The sequence below is a fragment of the Convolutriloba macropyga genome, chromosome 5 (genome assembly GCF_964194025.1).
Source record: "Convolutriloba macropyga chromosome 5, txConMacr16.3, whole genome shotgun sequence".
NCBI lineage: Eukaryota > Metazoa > Xenacoelomorpha > Acoela > Convolutidae > Convolutriloba > Convolutriloba macropyga.
Window position 1 is genome coordinate 23,263,685 of NC_134472.1, and position 21,020 is coordinate 23,284,704.

The window sequence follows — 21,020 nt, forward strand, 5'->3', positions numbered from 1 at the left end:
ATCCAGATATTGCAGGCTTGCTTGGTAGCTCTTCCCCGCCTTCATTCATAGCGTCTTCCTAATTTGTGATTGCATCGGCAGATTCATTAGAATCAGGTTCATTTGCCTCAATGCCTCGCAAGCTCATCCCTGAAACTTTGGACTTTTATCACAACATTTAGGCTAATAACTTGGGTTTTTTCTCAAAACAGAAAAAAAAATCAATGAGGCAAGTTAATGGATAAAAGCTCAACTAAGAAAATAACATAGTTCAGAAAGTTGCAAATTTAAAAGAATCGAATCAGAGAAGCACAAGTTACAACTATTCATCTGAAAAATCTCTGTATTGTGTCAAATACTTGGTTTGGTTTTTTTCCAAAATTTAATTTTTTAAAAATCATAATAGGCGATTCAAGCAGTATTGAGAGATAATCGCAAAGCGTAAAGGGAAATACGCTGTTATCTTCTCACTTCTAGGCTGCTATCTGTTATCTTCTCACTACGCTGTTATCTTCTCACTTCTATGTTCGAGAAAAAAGTATCGCAGTTGAATCTTGATCTTGGGCTATATATTGTCCCATGGGCTATAAAGCTGAAATTTCGGCAACCCCCAAAAAATAATTTTAGCTCACTTTAGAAAAATTAATAACCAGCCTGGTGTAAAAAAATCGACAACCATATTTGCAAAAAAATTTAAAAAATGTCAAAACAGCAGATCCCGGCTCTTTTCTGTTATTCCGCCCTAGTCAATGTGCACCCCCCACTTATACATGTAATAACATATTGTTTATTGTTTATATCTTATACACACACACAAGTTCAGTTAAAGACAAATGGCATATGATGGATCGTGATGCACCAAAAAGTTGGAATAAACGTTGTGTGAGAAATTACAATCCGCAAAAAGTGAAAGCAGCTGTGGAATAATGTTTGGGTTTTATCAATTCGATATTTGTCTTGTACAGGAACAGTTTTCTCAAACTACTTTCTTAGGTAATCGGGAGCAACATCCCTCCAATTTTCCTCTGATACTGACATATTATCGTTATCATCTCCTACCTAACTCCAAGTGCGTTTCAGTACTGGGCCAGTATAATTTCAATTCCTCATCGTTTCTGAATCATAGTTTGATCTATGTCATTTTTTTTTACTCGCCAGACGTACGTTCGTCTTTATCTTAAAATGTCTATGAATATATATTTTGACAAGTGGTTCGGGAAATATCGGTCACCTAGCAGAGCGCAAGTTGACCCATTTAATACCAGTCACTCTTTGCTCGTTCGTAAGTTTATGGCCTTAGACTATAGATTAACTCACTTATGACAAGAGTGGCTCTTTTATTAGCTGGTACTCAGGTATAGAACACACTTCATCAAGAAGTTCGCACTGACCAGCTTCGTTTGAGATAGTACAAATATCTGAAAAGTAAATTTCGTGAAATTCCGGCCAAGCGGCCTGAAACGGCTACAAAATGACCCAGAACAACTATACTGCCCTCAATCGGTTCGGATGTGGAGAAAAAGACACCCCCGGGGTGCTAACTTACTGTTTGGTATGCCTGTGGCATCAATTCATGGAACCCCGGAATTGTGACCAAAAATAAATGCAAAAATCGTGGCACGTTCTAAAACTTTTTTGGAATTTGACATCTCAATTGATTTTTTTTGTAAAGTTAATTTACACTGGCGAATCACTGGGAATCGCTAATTCAGGCCTGATTTGACTAATGCGCTTGATATTGTAATGAATCAGTACTGATTTTTGCAGAAAGACTTGCATTTATACTGGTCCAGTACTGGTACACACTTAGAATTAGGTACGGGATAACAAGAGTCGGCGAGCAGCAAACATTGAACTTCGGGTGGATACAAACAGATTGGCTATATATGAGACATAAATAGAAAAGAGCCCAGATCCTTTCATAGCCGCCAAAAACTTCAGTATCAGCAGGTTTTTAACTATTTTTACATTATATGCAGTTAAGGCAGACTCGATGTGGGCTCCTTTTACAGCCTTAAGGTATAAATAGCTAGGGCTACTTATTTCTGCGCGCAAAGTAGTCTTACCTAAATCTCTCAGACTAACCGACTCTGTAAAACACTGAAGATAAACTTCAATTATTACGGTGGTAAAAAAGTACAGCACCGGAGTCAAGAGTATAGGCATGGTGTATCTAACTAATAGGCTGACTACAGTTAGTAGAGTTCTCTCTATATAAAAGAGAATAGTGTCTTCTCAGTCTCTGATTGTATGGAGGTGTACAACCAGTATTTCTACTACTACACAGTACGTTGTCCCTGTGCACGTGTTAATATCACACCCTGGCTCTGTTACTAGTATTTTTTGAAGTCCTAGCCATGCATGTTCATGGTGACGTCTTAACAAATAGACGTACCAAAATGTAGAAATTTCAACGAATGTGATTGGTTGAGAAATTTAAAACACTGCACTGTTAAGTGTTCAATTAGCCTAAATTGGACATAGCCTAATGCTAGATTATAATTTTTACCGCATCTGGCCGTGCCTCGCGGGCCATGGCCATGCCTCATCGGCCCGTTGGACTTGATATGAATCTATCACAACCGAACGTGAGACCAGTTTTCCCCAAAAACAGTATAATTTTGCTTTTTCGGCTTATCGCAATTTCTGAGCATTTTTACGTTAACGCGCATATCCTATTTTAAAACATGGAGAATTTGTTGAGCAATCAGCCAATCAGAAAACAATATTCCCATTTTCTCGATTGTGATTGGCCAGCAATAAAATTTCTATATTTTGATACGTCTGCCATTTTCACTAGCGCCCATGTTCATACATAAGGATTCACTTGCATACAAAAATTTAAATTTATACAAATGAAGGGGTGTCTAATTTACTAGCTCTAGTGAAAAAGATCCGATAAAATCTTGTCTATCGTAAGCTTCTCTTTTACCCTTGCTGGGCTAGTTAGCTGTCTTCTAAATTGAGTGACTCGCCGGGGTACAAATTGTATCAACTAATCAATTAATGTTAATATGTCCAAGTCTTTGTTACATAAGTGCTTTCAATAACTTCGGAGCGCATAAATTAGGAGCGCACAAAAGTGACACCTTTTTTATAAAAAAAATTCTGAAAATTACATTCTTAGGTTGAATTTCTTTTTCAATTTTTCTTTAATCATTATATTTGAATTTTGTGCATTTTTGAAGTTTTCGTGAGTGCTGGTTTTTGCAAATCTTCAAAGGGGGATGGCTCTGACTTATTTCTGTAACAGAATATGTAATTTATTCCTCGATGAAATGATTATGCACTTTATAATGCTACCAATCACTCTTTTTATGTTCATTTTTGCAGAATAATCAATCAAAAATTCAACTCATTGTGTAAATTTCCTTTGATATTTTCACGTTTTATTCTGTTTACTTATGTTTGTAATTAGTTATGTCGCTCATTTTTTTCATAATGAAAATGACAATTCTCTAGTGCTTTCAGTAAAGAAGAATAATAGATACTTTAATTTATGTTTTTGCTGACAAATTTGGGATAATTTTTTCTGCTTGTTTCAAACAACTGTAGAAGGCGGTGCATAGTAGCTTGTTGAAGGCATTTTTTATGTTCTTTTCCTCTTTCTTTATAATTGTTGTTAAATGTTGTGTTCAAATTTACCAACATATGCAGTTGCGATTAACAATTTTAGGCCAAGAGGTTCGTTTTGGTTGTCTTCGTTAGCCGTTCCATTCTGCTATTGACGCTTTATTATCTTGGTAAAGATTAACAGTTTATGATGGTTGCTCCGACCCACTTTAGACCCCATTTCCGGCGGTCGATATATTTATCGCACAGAGTGGGATCAGAAAGCTCTTCAAGCGTAGAATATCAAATTGAAAAGTTTTTTTTTTGAATTTCACTTCTTATGAGGAGTTATGGAGTAATAAAGTTTTATGAACGTTAGGCTCACTTCCGTTGTTTTGTTCACATTTTTGTATTTTCTGCAATCTGCTTGAAAATTTCAATCTAGTTGGTAAAAAAATTGATAAAATTCTGAGAAATAGTCTCATTCGTTTTAAGTTTAAAGATGAAAGAGAGAGTTGCTGAGTTGTTTTAACCAACTCTTTCAGATAATGAAAGGCTCCATTGAAAGTGTTATGGAACTAACAACTTGGCGGCCTTTCTCCATTTTGTGTCGGTAATATTCTCGAGTTTTGCCAGCACCTGTTGTTCTTCTTGATAAATTTCTTGTCTTATTTCTTATCTTCTGATTGAGTGTAAATATTGTAAATATTCAATGGTCCTTTTAGCTGGCTAGGGAGCTATTAAAGAAACTATTTAACGCTTTCAGTTGATACCTGGTAGTTTTTTAACTCATCATTTGTTTTTGATAAACTCACGTTTTTGATAATTTAGCTAATACTGTAATTTTTTAAATTATTAGTTGTTTCTTTAGGTGAGAAGGAAAAGCAAGATTTGGTTTGTTCCAATTGTGGAATTCTGCATTTCATGAAATATTCGGATTATAATAAGAGGCTGTTTTATATTAGAAAAAGTGTTACCGTTTTTGCTTTTTTTGTTTTTTACAGACATTAACCTTTCAAGTCAGAGCTCAATTGGCGACGAATAAACAGGGGCAAATAATTGAGGGCAAATATACAGGGACGACTAAACAATTGAAGGCAAATAAACATGCAAAAAATTTCAGCGAAAACACTATGGTTTTTCAAATTTAAGACTGTGTTTGCGTAAAAAATTGCATATAGAGATGTTCATAATATTTGTTGATATTTTGTAGTCGCTTGACCAAAGCCCAGTATTTACATGTCCAATAGGCGGTGACAACTTGAACAATATACTGTACTTTAGTTGAAAGCTTTTTGTTGTTGATATTCATGATTTGAAAAAATGAAAACTAAATGAAAAAGACAAAATAGCGTCAGTTTAACTTTTAATTACGCCAAATGACTTGCATTTGACCGGAAAAGATAAGCAAACTGTCTTTTTTGTGAATAAATTACAAATAAACAGAACACAAAAGGGCAATATCAGAAAATACGTTTACACTTTTTCAAAACAATTAAAATTAATGTCATGAAAACTATTAGCTATCAACTAAAATCATTCAACGGCTTTACTTTTATCTTCAACTTAAACCACTGAGATTTTTCTTTATCCAGAATATCATACGTGTACAAGGGGGAAAATAGATATCATTATACATCATTTTAGCGACGAAACGGTGTCGAAGCCTGTAAGATCAAAACCTAATCAGTAAAAAATTGAATTTGTTCAGTTGCGCCTTATTTCAACTGCCTAGTAGTGATATGCAACTTGTCATCATATGCTATCAATATGCTGATGGGTCAAGACAGCAAAAGAAAAACAACAAAGATTGAAAATGATAAAAAAATGAATAGAAAAATTTGAAATATACATCAACGCCAACAATTGTGTCAACGTAGTGTGAACGTCAAAAAACAACTACTTAAATGATAAAACAACCACTTAAACTGCTGTATTATTGAATTTAAAGACCATAAGACCTCTCTCTATGATGAGAATACGGTTATAATTTGTCAAAATAAGATCATAATTGACAAATCTCAAAAAACCATTATTCTACTTTTAAAGAAATTTTGAAAACTCTATATCATATCAACCACTCGTTTTCAACTAAAAAATTTTAAATGGTTTTAGTTTTTATTGCCTAGGAGACAAATTGTACAATTCTCTATTGAGACAATGTCAAAAGACTACTTATTCACACTTAATACAGGAAGAGCTCAAAATTTCTCGAACATTTTTATGCAAACAATGATAAAGCCAAAAAACTATATGTTTTTTGTTGTATATATTACGTATTTTCATTGGCGTCTCTTTTTAGCGTAAATTTGAACTGTAAATAATTGAGGTGTGGGTTGAAATCAACCTGTTCTGTAACTGACTAAACAAATCGAAAAACAAAAGTATTTCACAAAAACAAACAGCGCCCCAGTGAAATCTGAACAATTTTTCAACTATAAAGTTTTACAAATGGACCAGAACCGAGCTTGCTACTGCGGTTTCATATTAGAACAAAGAAATTACAAAATGTTGTCGAATTAGTTTATCAAAAACTTTATCAAAAAATGTCTTGATTTTTGGATACTTATCAGGTTACATCACCAAAAAATCGTTATTTATCCACTGAAAAGCATTATAAAATTTCTCTAATAGCTCATTAGATACCCTATTAGAAAATTGATAAACTTGACTAAGTCTTAAGACTACAAAAGAACACCAAATGCTTGAAAGTTTTAAGAATTCCTCAAAGGATTACAGTTCGTCGGAAACATAAAAACCATGAACTTTACTCATAAAACACAATTTTGTTTCATTAGATCTTGGAAGAAGACTTTCTATTAATTGGATTGAGAGAAATGATAAAAAATATATCAAAAAAGACAGGGCCAGATTATAATGCGAACCCTTTTTTATCGCAAAAAACAGCAATGAGACCGAAACTTGCCTTGCTATCGCTGCTCGGTTGTTAAAAACCGCAACTGTTCTAAAACTTTTCGTAATGATTTTTTGGCAAACGAAAAACTAAATATAACAAAATTAAAATACGCTTTTTTGTATAAATATTGTTTAGGTACTGCAAAAGTATTATTTCCGGAAATTGTTCAGGAAAAGGAGTCACAATTGATAGCCCATATCTGAGTAGAGGCAGATTGTGTCAGCAATTTTTTTGTCTGCACCACCGGTGAAACTTGATAAAGTGGGCCAAATCTGCATGTTTGATGGCATTTTTTGTTTAAAAAAATAATGCTAAATTTTCAAAAATTTTGCTGAAAACTTTGTCATAAAAGTGGTTTCAAACAGTTCGCCTTCTCTCTTCAATCTTTAAACGTAAAACAAATAGGACTATTGTTAACAATTTTATCATTTTTTATCAAAATTTGATCAAAATTTAAGCAAAAATTACCGAAAATGTCAACAAACAACGGACGTTAGGCTATAATACACAAATCATTAAAAATCCGCAACTCCTCGGAATAAAATATTTTTAATTTGAAGCTTTACGCTTGGCAAACTTTCTAATGATACCACTCATAATCCTGTTCATTGAATATATCGATTTGCGAAAATTGACTGAACAAAAGAACGCAGTTGAGTATATAGTTCCTCCCCTACTAAAGTTGGTCGGAACAGTAATTAGTCTGCTTCGCTTTGCAATAAACAGATACGCACGGATTCAAAACCGTATGTCACAAAAAGCAGTGTAATTTCTGACACTAATTCGTCAAAGATTATTTTAATGAACTACAAAAAAAATTTCAGCAAGCAGACAGATTTGATTTTTTGGCACCTTCAGCGTTTTTGACATTAAAAAATGAGCGGAATAGCACAGTAGGTAACACTAGTCGTTACTTTCAACTTCTACCATAACATATTTCACGCTTGTGATTTCACATTTTCATTTTCATTTCCTCTTTTGCATTGTCGTTAGTTTAATTGTTTGTTCCGCACCGCAAATTCCAAATGTTTTCACGTTTTTAACACTAACCACCGTTTTTATTCGTTCCCTTTTCCATATAATAATTTTCACAACTCAGTATGACAATTACATGTGGCTCCATTTCCATCAATATCCGTCATGGAAAAGTTTGCTCAAATTCACAACGGGAAAATTGTTTCGCAGCTTTAGCTATTAAAATATTAATTATAATGTTTATGTTGCAAAATAATTGTTTTTGTATGAGAGGAAAATAGTGGCTTACTGCAATGACGTACCATTTAATTTGCAGCTATTATTTTTCATGAATAATCATCGAATGACAGCAGTAAAATTGGGGCAGTTATTATTTTGCAACTAAATGTTTGCAGTTATAAATTTTCAACTAAATATTGACCAACATATACTTTTGAAATGTTAGTGCATATAAATTGGATAAAGCAATATTTACCCGTTAAATTTTTTAATAGGTTACTTACTTAGAGTAGTTACATGATTGTTGATATCTATCTACCCTCGTCTTCAAAGTTCCTTCGATATTTATAAATATAAAGTGTTGTTTACTTTAGTTTTCCTAAATTTCCTGAAAACAACCGACTTTCATCAGTTTGCTATATTGATTTAAACTACCCTGTTTTGTGCTTTCAGCTATAATTTACTCGCTCGTGAAGGATAAATTCTAACTTCAAACGAATGTAAACTTGATTTTTGATGTTATTATAAACCCTGTCATAGCCTTGGAGTTATAAATTTTCTTTCGCGCTTATAAATGTTTCCTCAATACGCCTGGGCAGTCTTAAATCGGAAAGCTGTTCTTTCTAATATATCATTTCTGGCCCCGGGCAAAACTTTTGCCCAAATGCAATTAGGGTTATGGTCTTTTGTAAAAGCCAAAATTTACTTTGATTGCTAGTTCCAGCCTTTCGCACCTGGTTACACCTGGGGGCTTTCGACTTTTGAACAATTTATGTGGAACATTTTCCCTAAATTACTCTGTTGAATTCGTTACGGAGTGGTGACAGTAACCAGCGTTTTCTACCCGAAGAACCCCATTGTCACCCGGAGCTGTAATATTACCCTATATTACTAACTGTACATGCTTGTAACCATATCCAGTTATATCCAGCTATTTTCCAGAGGCTTGTTTATTGTTTGTGAACTCCGACAGCGTGAGAGGGTAAACTTGTTGACAAATTTGTTTTCCTGGCTTGCGAAATTACCCCTTTGAGAGGAGGCGAATAAATTATACAGATTAGAGGCCGTAAACGCGTGGAGGAACTTGAGATATGTCGGAGGGGGGCGGGAGTAGTCAAATATCGACTTCTGAACATCAGGAGTCGAGATACCAGCCTCAGAATGCGAATCAATCATCAATTAATCACCATAATTATCATGCGGAGAGAAACGGGTCAGTTGTTGGAATGAAAGACCAGCAAGATAGAGAGAGAAAAGAGAGCGGGTTGCAGAGACGGCTTTCCAAAATTCCCCGACCTTTTGGTAAGTCTGGCCTCAATTTCGAAACAATATTTATTGGTACACAAGTGTGTATGTTGTTTTCATTTCTGCCTCCGTTTATTTCCCTTATTTAACGGAGACTTAAAATGTACATTTATATCAAGCCAAGTAAATTGTAAGCTAAATTTCGACAGGTGTCAATCTTTTTGATCTCGTTTTACATCAAACTGTTATTTCAAAGCACCGTGAGGTACCAATGTCGTCACTACTTTGATATAAGCTTGGGGGATATTCCAGTGAAACATGTCGTTTTGAAATAAAAAAGTGTTTCAGGCCTTCACAAAATGGGGGTTGGGAACTCTATACCAGCTGGATTTTTTCGGCTGTTTTAGCTGAACAATAATAAATTTTGAGATAAGCATAAGTGCTCCATGAAAAATACACAAAAATCGATTCGATTGTCGTACACATATTTTAAAACTTTTAATATCATTGGGAAAAATTGGGGTGTAAATGTTCCGGAAGTTTTTCACCTTTGTCACTTTTTCATTTTCAAAATCTGCTTATCTAGGTAAATAAATACTCATAGATTGTGAAAAATAGACGCAAGAGACCTAATAAACAAAAACATTTTTCTGCTTTACTTTCACTTATCTGCTGTTTTAAATTAATTTTTCTGCTCTGTTTTTATGCTGAATAAAGAGGCGTATACGGTGTTTGTTCTTCTTTTGGTAATGATCATCCGTTTGTTTTACCAAAATTAATATTTCAAACTACAATTAACGTAAGTTTTTTTTTCTACAAAAACTAATCAAAAATTGTTTTTTGTTCAAAATTGAACTGGTTTTTAACGGACTTTAAATATTAACTTAACCATTAACTAAAACAAGGAGGCTCGGTAATGTGCGTTCGTACATTAAGTTCCGACCCCGCTCATCTACATTTTCACTTAATTGTCTACCAAATGAGGAAGAGATAGAAAAAATTAACTTATCAACATATCGTTCAGCAAACTACTAAAAGAAAAAAACATTCTACTCTAGAGGGCCTATGAGACCTGTGACTACCATAATATGACTACCAGAAAAAAGGGAAACAAAAATCAAATAGTTACAAATATTAATTACTTATAACCAAATCAAAATGGCATCAGATAAAATTTATTTTAAAATTTATTAGAAGATTGACTGGTACTTTTTGGAGCAAAATATGGGACTTTTCCTCGTTGCCACTTGGCGACAAGTCGAATAGAAATGAGCAAAAGCGGCAAAAGTTTATTAAAACAATGCTTTTTTTCAAAAAAGAATTGAATTCGAACTGATTAGAAAATTACACCTCAAATGAATTAATTGAGAGTCTTTTATACCTCAATAGAGAGCGACTGAGGCCTTTCATTATCCAGGATATGTCATACGACTACAAAAAACAACAAATACCGGCAAAAACAAAAATTTGCACGAAAAATTATGCACGAAAACGATGTCCCCCAATCAATTAAATATTAAGCTGATCATTAAAATCAATAAAAATCTTCTTTTGCATTTTTTGCAGTTGACAACACTGGTAAGGCAAATGACGGACACTATTGTGACACTCTGAAAAGAAACCAAAAACCTACAAAAAGGGGCAAATTTGCAAAAGTCGCAAAAATTCGTTTTATGAAAACTGGTTGTTCCAAGAAGAAAGACCATTTGAGGAAAATAAAGCCGTTATGAAGAGCAAATTGTTTTTTAAAAGATAACTGATGTGAATTGCATATACTTGTACATAGAGATGCTTAGCTACAATTTAACAGAAATAAAATTGGCAGATCTCAAAAATCTATCTCTTTTTTTTAATTAAAAACATATATTTTCAAAATTCATAGCCAACAAAAGCTTTCGACTAATAGAGTAGACAGTTTGTCTTGCAACTACTAGAAAACTAATTGCGACAGTTATTAATGAGACTAGATCATAAGACTATAAAATAACATTAAATACATGCTGAACTGATAAGTTTCACAAACAACTTTAGGAAACCGCAGTTTTGAAGCCATTAAATTTATAGGATATTAATTGCGAGAATATAACATTTTCATTTGCTTCTATTCTGATCGTTATAATATCTTTTTGTAAAACGAGTATCAAAACATGACAACAAAGTACTGCAAAATCTGAAAAGTATCTAAACTTCGCAAAATTCTTCAGAAACAAATTGTCTAAGCCCTGAAGACATCATTTAAAAAATTTAAACAACATAAAAATTATTGTTTGATTCTACAAAACATTAATAATAGCTCTAACTAAGGAGGCTAATTTGCAAAAGTGATACAACATTGTAAAATACGAAAAAAACGCAAACCTGAACAAGAAGGGATAAGTTGAAGAATACTATTACTCTTTTTTTAGAAATTCAATTCGAAAGTCAAAACAGCCATTAGTTATTTACCGACATTAATTGTTTAAGTTATAATGTTTATCTATAGTTGGTCATTGAGACCTTTAATTACACAATAATTGGCATATGACAGCAAAAATTAACAACAAATGAAGGGTAAAAATGAAAAAATCTACCATTTTCTGAAAGAGAACGTATTCGCAGCCCTTCAAACCGTATGTTATGAAAACAAAATTCATTTTGTTTTCATAACATTCAAAACGTATGTTATGAAAGCAAAAATAAATTTGAAATGTTGTAGAGCTTTCTTCAGTTAGATTGTTAAATAATGTGACAATTCAAAAAAGAAACAAAAACAACAGCAAAAATGGGCAATTGTGCACAAAAATCAGAAAATTTTGTATGAAAACTCGTCGTACCAAAAGCAAGAAAACCTTCTGTTAAAACAATTGGGCACAAAACCAGTTTTTATTCTATATGGAGGAAAGGTTGACCTGTACTTACTGAGAATAAGCGAAATGTTGACTAAAACAATATAAAAAATTGACAAGTTCAAAAAATGGCAGAAATTTCCTTAATACAAATACATTCAATAACATAGGAGAGATTAGGTAACAACCGAATGAATAGAAAAGGTTCACTTGCACCTCTTGAGGAAGAAATTTCAATCTTTGAGTGGTTAATTTTAAAAATCAGACTGTCAAAAGAATAAAAATTGAAGGCAAAAGACAAGATTTTAGTTAAATTTTAGTAAAAAACTCTTCTTCAAAGCCATAAAAACCTTTTGGTTCTGTAAAAACAAACTGTATCCACATTTGGCTTCAATTTTACGTAATTTGGAGCGGTCATTTACGGGGCCCTGAATAAAAAATATTGTCAAAAATTAACATTAAAAAAACAAAAGCAAAATATTTTGAAAAAGGCAGCACCAAAATAAAACCAAAAAGTCACTGATTCTAAGAGTCCATGTTATTATCGAACCTCGCGCTGATTTTTTCGGGCGCGCAGCCAACCGACCAAGTGTTCCAAGTGTTTGCGAATTAGACCAATTTTTGAGTGGAACTCTTCAATATTAAAAAAAACAACAATGCATTTTGTATAAATCTCGAGTTAAATCCGCAAAAACGATAAAGTTCTAATTCCAGAAGGATTTCATACGGCGCCTAATTGCAACTAGCCCATTTTTTGACAAAGTGGACCAAAAAAGCACTTTTTGTGCCATTTTTGATGAAAAAAGTTTGAATTTTGAAAATTTTATCAAACGTTTTAGCCAAAAAAATCTTCAATCAAACAATTCAGCAACGCTTTTCTATCTCTAATGGTAACAACAACTTTCTGCCGTTAAAAAATTCAACTTATTTTGAATTATTATAGCGAAATTGTGCCAGATTATAGCAAAAATTACTGAAAATGTGAACAAAAACCGTCGAATGTTCACAAAATTTTAAACCTCGATAAATCCCTCTAAAACACGAAAATCAGAAAAATCTTTTTGATTCCGTGTTCTACGCTGGACGGACTTTTTAATGATACCACTCACAATTCTGTACGATGAATATATCGGTCGGCCAAAACTGACTGAACAAAAAAAATCCAATTGAGTATATTATTCCTCACTCCCCACTGAAGTGGGGGACGGAACAATCAGTTTTCCCAATCCTAGTTATTTTACAGACCACTTGTCGTTATTTTAATCAAATATGTACGTGCCTGTCTTTTAATCCTCCAGCAGCTAGTTATTTTTTAATCGAAATGTGTCTCAGATTTGGAATCCTTCAGCTGAAATAATTCCTGTCTACAACGGAATTTTGCTCTAGTTAGATTCGAGAAAGAGAAAAAAACAATTTTTTCAACCCTTTCCTCATACAAATTTTGTTTGCTCTTTGGGCAATGTGTTTGGAAACAAATGTCGAATTTCCTCCTTTCGTAAATTATTTTTGCATAGATGAAGTGAAAAGGATAAATTGTCTTGACGGTTTTTTTTTCCAATTTTCATGGCGTAAGATAGCGTGAATTTTTTTTCTTAGTCTTCCTTAATTCTATCTTAGGTGGTTTAAATATATATTCTAATCACTTGTTCGATCTGTCTTAAAAGAGCGTTGTTTAATGCGACTCGTTTGAAACGTACATTTTACAGAAGTCCATTATTGATTGAGCTGGAGCTGTTTTATTGATTTAATTTAATAGGCGAAATAGTTAGTTCCAGTAGTTTTGATGAAACATAGATTTTTTAATTTAGAAAAATTTTACGCAGATTTTGTAGTCTTTGTTCGGGAAAATGAAAATTTCTATAAAACCATAACACAAATTTAGCAATAATTCGAGGTATTCTGCTTCAGAGACTCTTTGATTTGTTTCCGACATATTCAGTTTCTGGTATAGAATAAGTGAAAGAAAAGTTTAGTGAAGGAAAGGTAATGTGGTTGAAAATTTTTGTATGACACTAATGTTACGGAAAAAAATTACCCTGTGGAAAGTGTTAAGTTTCTGGTAACATTGTTGTCTACATGTGGAAGTTGGCAAATGTGGAAGTTTGGCCTGTAGAAGCACGTGACTAGTTCTGTATATAGTATCAAATTTGGCTGGGCTATTACAGATCACACAATACGGGATCTCTTTATGTATGCCAGTCAAACTTGACAAAAGATATAACAAATCGAAGGCAAAGATATATGCCTAAGATCTGTCTGTGCTATAAGTCTCAATTTAAAATAGTTGGGGGGCTGAAAAGTTCAATTAATTAAATAGATAGTTTAAATGAACAAGCTTACTAATTACCAGTTGTGTAGTGGTGAAATGGAGGTGAGCTGCTGGGCGATCGTTCACTTGGGTGTTTCTTCAGTTATGTTATTTGTCGAAAAAGAAAGTTATAAAATCAAATCAGGAATTATTTGTCTAAGTTATTAAACAATTTTGTTCGACTATTTTATTGTTAAAGTGAAGTTAAATTTTGAGAAAAATGAAAGCAGTTGTCTGCTGCTTGCTTCTGGGAGTGATTTCTGTCTCTCTAATTTTATTCCGTCCCACTTCGCTGAGAGAAACAATTAATTCCTCTCAGCTCCGTTTGGGCCGATAGGGAGCGAATCACAAACTCACGTTCATAGTGAGGTGCTTCTTAATTTTCCTATTGGCCGAGAAGGCAAGAGAATTAACTCTTTTTTATCTCACGGAAAAATTATTGAAACTCCAAAAAATAATAAAAATCTAAAAAGCTGAGAGCATCAATTATTGATTTCGTAGGCGCCTGTTTTCTGCTTTTCCCCTCTTCTAAAACCGCAACAATTATGGTTTTCTTGGGGGCTTTTTATGAGACTCTATTGTCTTTTCCCCTGAAGCAATCTGCTTCATCTTTATTGAACTTGGGGGGAAAGATCTGCATTGCAACTGTCAAAAGCAGAAGTAATTTAAATCAAAAAAAACTGTGGTTTTACAGGCCGCCTACGTTCAACAACGTACATTTTCTATCCTGGATATAAGCGAGGAGATCCAGGCCTAAAGTTGTGTTAATTAAATAAGTCGAACTGAGTTGTTTAAATACTTGTGTACTGGTAGTCTTAACAAGCGTTAGTTCGTTTAGCGCGCGGCGAGAGAATGGTTAATTAGCGCCTAAATACGTTCGCTCTAATGCGGGATTAATTATCCGTTCATTTGTAACGGCTCTCGTAATACTACAGCTCACCCCGATTTTTAAGATAGAAAAGAAAATGATTAAAAAAAAAAGAAATATATTGCATCGTATATAATTTTATTGCGCTTGAGACATATAAATGAGTTACTACGAGTTCAGACAGTTATGAAATTAATCGCAAAGGGCGACAACGGTATGCTATAAAATTAATCGCAAAGGGCGATAATGTTTTGCTGTATTATTCAAAAAATTCTGGGGGCAAAATGATCGGGCTCGTTACAGGACTGTCATCGTCTTCGATTAGAAGGACCTCTTGTACATCTTCCTCAGTTGGTTCGGAATAGTCCCTTGATTGTCGCTTCTTGTGTTTTTTTACCTTTCTTTTGAGCTCGGAAATTTTGGCTTTTTGTTCTTCGTTTTCCTTCATTAATTGTGTTATTTTCTTTCCTAGCTCCAGATTCTTTTCTCCAAGCTTTTTGTTGGCATTTGTTATTTCTAGGTGTTTGAAGGAGAACGTTTTTAACATAGTTTGCGCGTTGGATTCGCTGGTTTTTTGGAGTTGATGGGCAACGACATATTGGCGCCGCCAATAGTCGTTAGGTAGTTGCTTTTCCTCAGGTGGTTTCTGCGATTCCATTTTCAGTTGTTCAAATTTCAGTTGCAATTCTTGCAACTCTGTTTCCTTTTGAAACAGTTCCTGCCTGAATGTGGTGTTTTCCTCTATTAAACTACTAGTATTGATGTCTGATAGTTCTGGCATCTCAACAGGAAAAGCGGAAATTGCGTCGTAAGGGACTTCAATATATGCGTCGAGCATATTATTCCTAAGGGTATAAGTGCCCTTCATAGGGTCGCGATTTTTAATTCTCCACTTGTTGTTTTCTGTGGGGAGCGAGAAGGTTTTCAGAACTGGAAGCTTTTCGCTGTTGACTAGTATCTGTTGATGTCCATTTGACTGGATGATGTTTATTTTACTAGCAACCTCAAATTTGTTGTAGTTTGGTTTCAGGAAGTAGAGGAGGGTATTAACGTACCTCGGGTTTTCTTTATTCATGTTTTCCTCTCGTGTTTTCTGTAATTTCAAACATTCTGAGGGTATTTTCCTGATAGCGTCGGGAACGAGATCTTCAATGTTGTTCATCTTAATGATTTTGTTTTTGTGATTGCTAATTTGTTGGATTGGGAGTTGTCGCTTTCTGCTAACTTGCCAGTTGTTTTGGGGATCATATTGGTCCTGTTGTTCTCGCATTGGTCGAAATGGCGGAGTTGATGACGGTTTCTGCTGATGTTGTAGTGTTGGTTGGTGGCTTGATGAAGATGGTGAAGCAGCGGGGACGATTACACTTGAGAGGTTGTGCTTGTTGCTCATTTTGTGGTTGAGGTCTAAAATATTTTGATATTATTAGCCTGTGTCATTAGTATCACACATTATGGCTTCTTTTCATGTTTGCAAATGTATTGCTAATATAGAAAAGTATTCTATTGTAAAAATGTTTTTGTAAGGTTTTGTTGCTAATTGCTTTACTTAAAAATTATAATGCTAAATGCATTTGTTAATAAAGTTTGGTAAAAAATCGTTTGTTTTGCTAAATGCAAAGTTAACTTTAATAAAGGGAGGGGGGTCATAAATTAAAAAATTTTTATACTTATGCCAGGCGGGCAGCCCTGGCACAAGTACGTCTTTCTCCGCTGCCCGGAGGTGTGAGTCTTGGGGCGTGCGTCACACTAACACGGCTGCAACGACCCGTGCAGCTGGGGAGACAACTTTGCTGAGCTGAAAGAAAAATTTTTCGGGTCATTTTTGAAATTTTCAGTTATCGTGTTAGTGTTCTGAATTATTTAGGTTCAAAAGCCAGGGGGGCAGGCTGGAGAAAGCTGAGGTAACCCCTTCCCGAGGAAAAGTTAAAAGGAAAAAAAAAGATCGTTGGGACTTGAGTTGTTTTGGTTTATTAGACAACATCGTCTAAACAATTTTTGCAAATGGGACATTTTGTCTGCTTATTTATGCATACGCGACAGAATCGGTGTTCGTCATGTTGGGAAAAATGTGGGTGTTTTGTTACTCCTAATTCTGTTTTCCTTTTTTTGCATAAATTGCATCGGAAATAGGATGTGATCAGGACGGGAAGACATGGTCGAAGACAGATGGGACATTTAGGGTTTGTGTATCTTTTAAAAAGTGCTTTTCTGCAAGGAATACATACATAGTGGGGGTTTTCTTTGGGGAATTGCTTGTGTAGTTTTTCTACAATAACGGTTTTTCGTGAACATATAGGGCAGATAATGTCCTTATGGGGATAGAACCAACGGAAACCGTCGAATAGGGATTGTGAAAGACCCATCGAGTGACTGTTCTCTTATTTTCCTTAGACAAAAACAGGAAAATTTCTGAGAAACTGCAGTAGGATGAGGTTAATGAGGAACGATATGGCAAGCAAGGTAATTAGGATTAAGATAAATATTTTTGTGGATAGCTCTAGATTGGTCATTTTCCGTATCTGGAGAAGATGGAAAGGAGGTAGTGATTAATAAAAAGGGATATTGCCAATGCGCATAAGAGGACAAAAAGAAGAATAAACAATGTTATGGGATGCATTTTGTCAATTCAATGAGTAGTGTAGAACTAGGGTGAAGGAGGTGATTTGCTCCTGGTAAAAACTGAATTGAATTAGGGATATCGAGTGGATCAAAAATGAAAGCAGGAAAAGAATTAAAATTTTGGGAGTTCTTGGACGCATTATGTAATTATTTTTTCGCAACGAGGGCATAATTTATAGTCTTCTACGCAAAATTTACAAAAGTTGACGGGCTTGTGATCACTGTGGTGAAACGTTTTTGCAACAGAATATTGAAACCTTGTTTGTTTGCAAATATCACATTGAAACCAGTTAAAGATTGAAAAGATAACATTAAATTTAGAGCATTTTGGACAAAAATCATAGCCCATATCTTTTATAATATATTGGTAACAGAGCAGACACATTACGTGGGGTAGTTCGTTAGGGGGGTTTTCGTGTAATTTCTTGAAAACAACTGTTTCGCGTCTGCAGCATAAACAAATTAATGAGACCGGTTTGGATTCTATAGTATTGGTTTCTTTGTCAATTGTATTCATTTTTGGAAGATTGTTATTGGAGGGGATTATGGGACTGGTATGGTTGGAGGATTTGGTTGTTGGTTATTTTGGGATTTTATTGTTTGGTCTATTACTAATATAACTATTAACATCAAAAAATTGAAAGGAATACTTACAACAACGAGGAAAACGGTTAAAACGAAGGAGAAGGCTGCTGCAATAATCATGAGGGCCATTAATAAAAAATCAAGTACTTTGGGGATAAACATTTTGGATAATTTGTGAAGGTAGTTTTGAGTCAAGGATTTTACCACGGGTTGTTTGGGTCAATTGTTTGTTTGCATAAGGGGCATTTAGTAGTTGTAAAGGTCATACACTGCAAACAAATTGATTGTTTTGGGTGAAAATCCCTGAAGTGACTGTGGCAGGTGGATAACTTTTTGACTTCTTGACAAGAATCACACTGGAAATAATGGCAATGACTGATTGTATAAATGGGAGTTACGCAAATGGGGCATTTAGGTTGGTTCCAATATTTAAATAATTCGTTTCTACAAGGAATGCAAGCAAAATGGGGGGGCTGACCATTTGGGTTTTTGTGTAATTTTTTGAATTGACGGCAAGGGAGATAACAAACAGGACATTCGATTTTTGGGGTTGAGTCAATTTGTGGTTGTTGAGACCATATTTTCAGAATGTTTCCCATTATAAGGACAAATCAGAAAGATTCGGGTATACGAGTTCTAATCCATGGTGTTCAAGTTCGTTGGGGATAGTTACATTTAAATCTGCAATAGCAAAAAAGAAATTCCAGTGTTTCTCGTTTGGATAAATGTAATAATGATTAATGGTACCGGTGCTTAAAAACATATAAGTTATCTTGATACATGCTTTATACTGCGTGAAACAAACATTGAACCATCTTTTTACTTTAACAATTTTAATTTTTTCCTTACCAATAAACAAAATCATTTTAGTTTTAACAATTTGGAAAGAAATGAGGGGAAAAAGAACAAATTGATCAGAAAAAAAAGGATAGAAAAAAATGAAGAAGAGGAAAGGAGAGGATAAAAAAAAAATTTTTTGTGGAGAGCAAGTTATGTAAAACAAATTACTTTACTGAAGAGCGCCCAAGTTGACTGGGAAGTGCTCTTCGATATCGATGAGTGCGAGAAAGAATTCCCAGTGCATCATTCCCATGGTGACTCGAGTAGAACCCTCACATCCACGTTCGTAGTCAGTATAATGTATGATTATACAGGGCTTTATTTCTGCAGTGGGAGTTTCAATGAATGATCTCTCGAGGGATTCTACTTTGACTAGTCGTTCACCAAAGTGGAACAGCATTATAGGAGATCTAAATTAAAAGGGATTTTGGAACCATTTAAAGCTTGGGATATATTTATGAAGAATGTCCAATAGGGGGAAGATGGTGTTAAGATAATGGTTCCATCAGTCCAAGTGTTTAAATATTCAAAATGGAGTATTAGTTGTGGGATTACTCGGTTGCTTTTTGTCGTGACGAATGATTTTTCAAAAAATTGAATTTGTATGAGGCAGTTTTGGTATGAGAATATCATTGCTGCTTTTAATTGTTGATAGTTTCCAAATCTTTAAAGATTGAATCGTTTTGGCAAGAATCAGTTTTTGGGGAATCAAAATAAATATTGTGAGGTACACAGTTTGGATTTTCGAGAATAAAGAGGAAGAATTTCCAATGGACTGAGAGAGGGTTAATACTTATCAAACAAATTTTTTCACTTTGAATCTCTTTGAGTGTTACTAACATAGTAGGTACAGGAGTTGGGTATGCATCAAAAGATCGTTGAATTTTTTGTAACTCTACAAATTTATTGTTAATCGCAAGGATCATAGTTTAGAATGATACTTAAGCAATGTAGATTGGATGTTGTACTTGAAATACCGAGTTCTCTTTGAATGCTAGAAAAATGGTGAATTCGGCGAACTGAGGATGAGTAATGAAAATAGTTAAGAGTCTGTAAATATTTGTCATGGGTTTTTTTACGAAAGTCATTATACTTATAGCGGAAACGTAGTATACGGCTAATAGCTCAAAATTTTGGTTTCCGATTCTGATTTGTAAGTTTCTATTAGTTAAATGAATCATGTTGCTGATCTAGCTCATTTGGCAAACTATTAGGGTCGAATTGTGCTAAATACACGAAATAGTTCCAATACAACGAATGAGGGGTTAAAATCACAGTATCGTTTTCCCAAGTGTCCCAAAACTCAAAATTTATAACAATTTGAGGGAAAATGTCTCCGTGATTTTCGTCAAAAGTTTTCTTTATTTGATAAATTGTAACGAGTCTATCTTGAAACCAAAAGTACATTAATGGAAGCGTTTTAGTTGTTAATTAACTTATTGTTCTTCATTTCAAAACTATGTATAAAAGTATGTAAATGTAAAAAAAGGATAAAAAAGGGTGTGTCAATTATTTCTGAAAAGAGGATTATTGACAACGATTGATATTTATAGATAATATATCAATCGGATTCAATGTAGCAAAATCGGAGTAGGGGAAGAGTGCAGGCAATAGCTAGATAGACATAGTTGCGATTACATAGATGAAGATGGATTATAAGAAATAAAAAGCAAGAAAGGAATCCACACATGTCTCTTACAGGAAAAGTCAAAGTCTAATAATATTTTTCTTCAGACGCTTTGAAACGATTTTGTATTCGACTCCAATGTTTACAAAAGTAATTGTGTCATCAATCAGGGCTCTTAACAATGAGAAGTATTGAAAATTTGAATGCGGTACGTCCAAGTCTATGATGTCACTGAAGTAGAAAGATGCAACTCTAATAGTTACAGTGGTTTTTAAATCGGAAATACTTGATGATAATATTTGTCCGGTGTATTGTCCAAATCGAATGAATAAAGCGTTAGGCTGTTTTATGAATTTGGGTTGCATAGCATAGCATCCTTGAGGTGTATCTAAACAAGATATTAATTAACTTATAGAGTCTAATACAAATAATTTTTTTTATTTTTGAGACAAATTATTTTT

General features: G+C 34.0%; 1 protein-coding gene across 3 annotated transcripts in view; it reads left to right on the forward strand.

The window, feature by feature from the left end:
* LOC142339885 (arrestin domain-containing protein 3-like) overlaps nt 1-21,020 on the forward strand; it is an 88,606-nt gene that overhangs the window by 12,439 nt on the left and 55,147 nt on the right. Inside the window, exons 1-2 of one of the 3 annotated variants that reach the window (XM_075390207.1) lie at nt 7,379-7,661; nt 7,819-8,944. In XM_075390207.1, the coding sequence (XP_075246322.1) occupies nt 8,734-8,944 (211 nt within the window). In that variant the 5' untranslated portion in view covers nt 7,379-7,661; nt 7,819-8,733. Of the gene's footprint in view, nt 1-7,378; nt 8,945-21,020 lie in introns of those variants that run through there. The other 2 variants (XM_075390208.1, XM_075390209.1) reach the window with 2 other exon arrangements.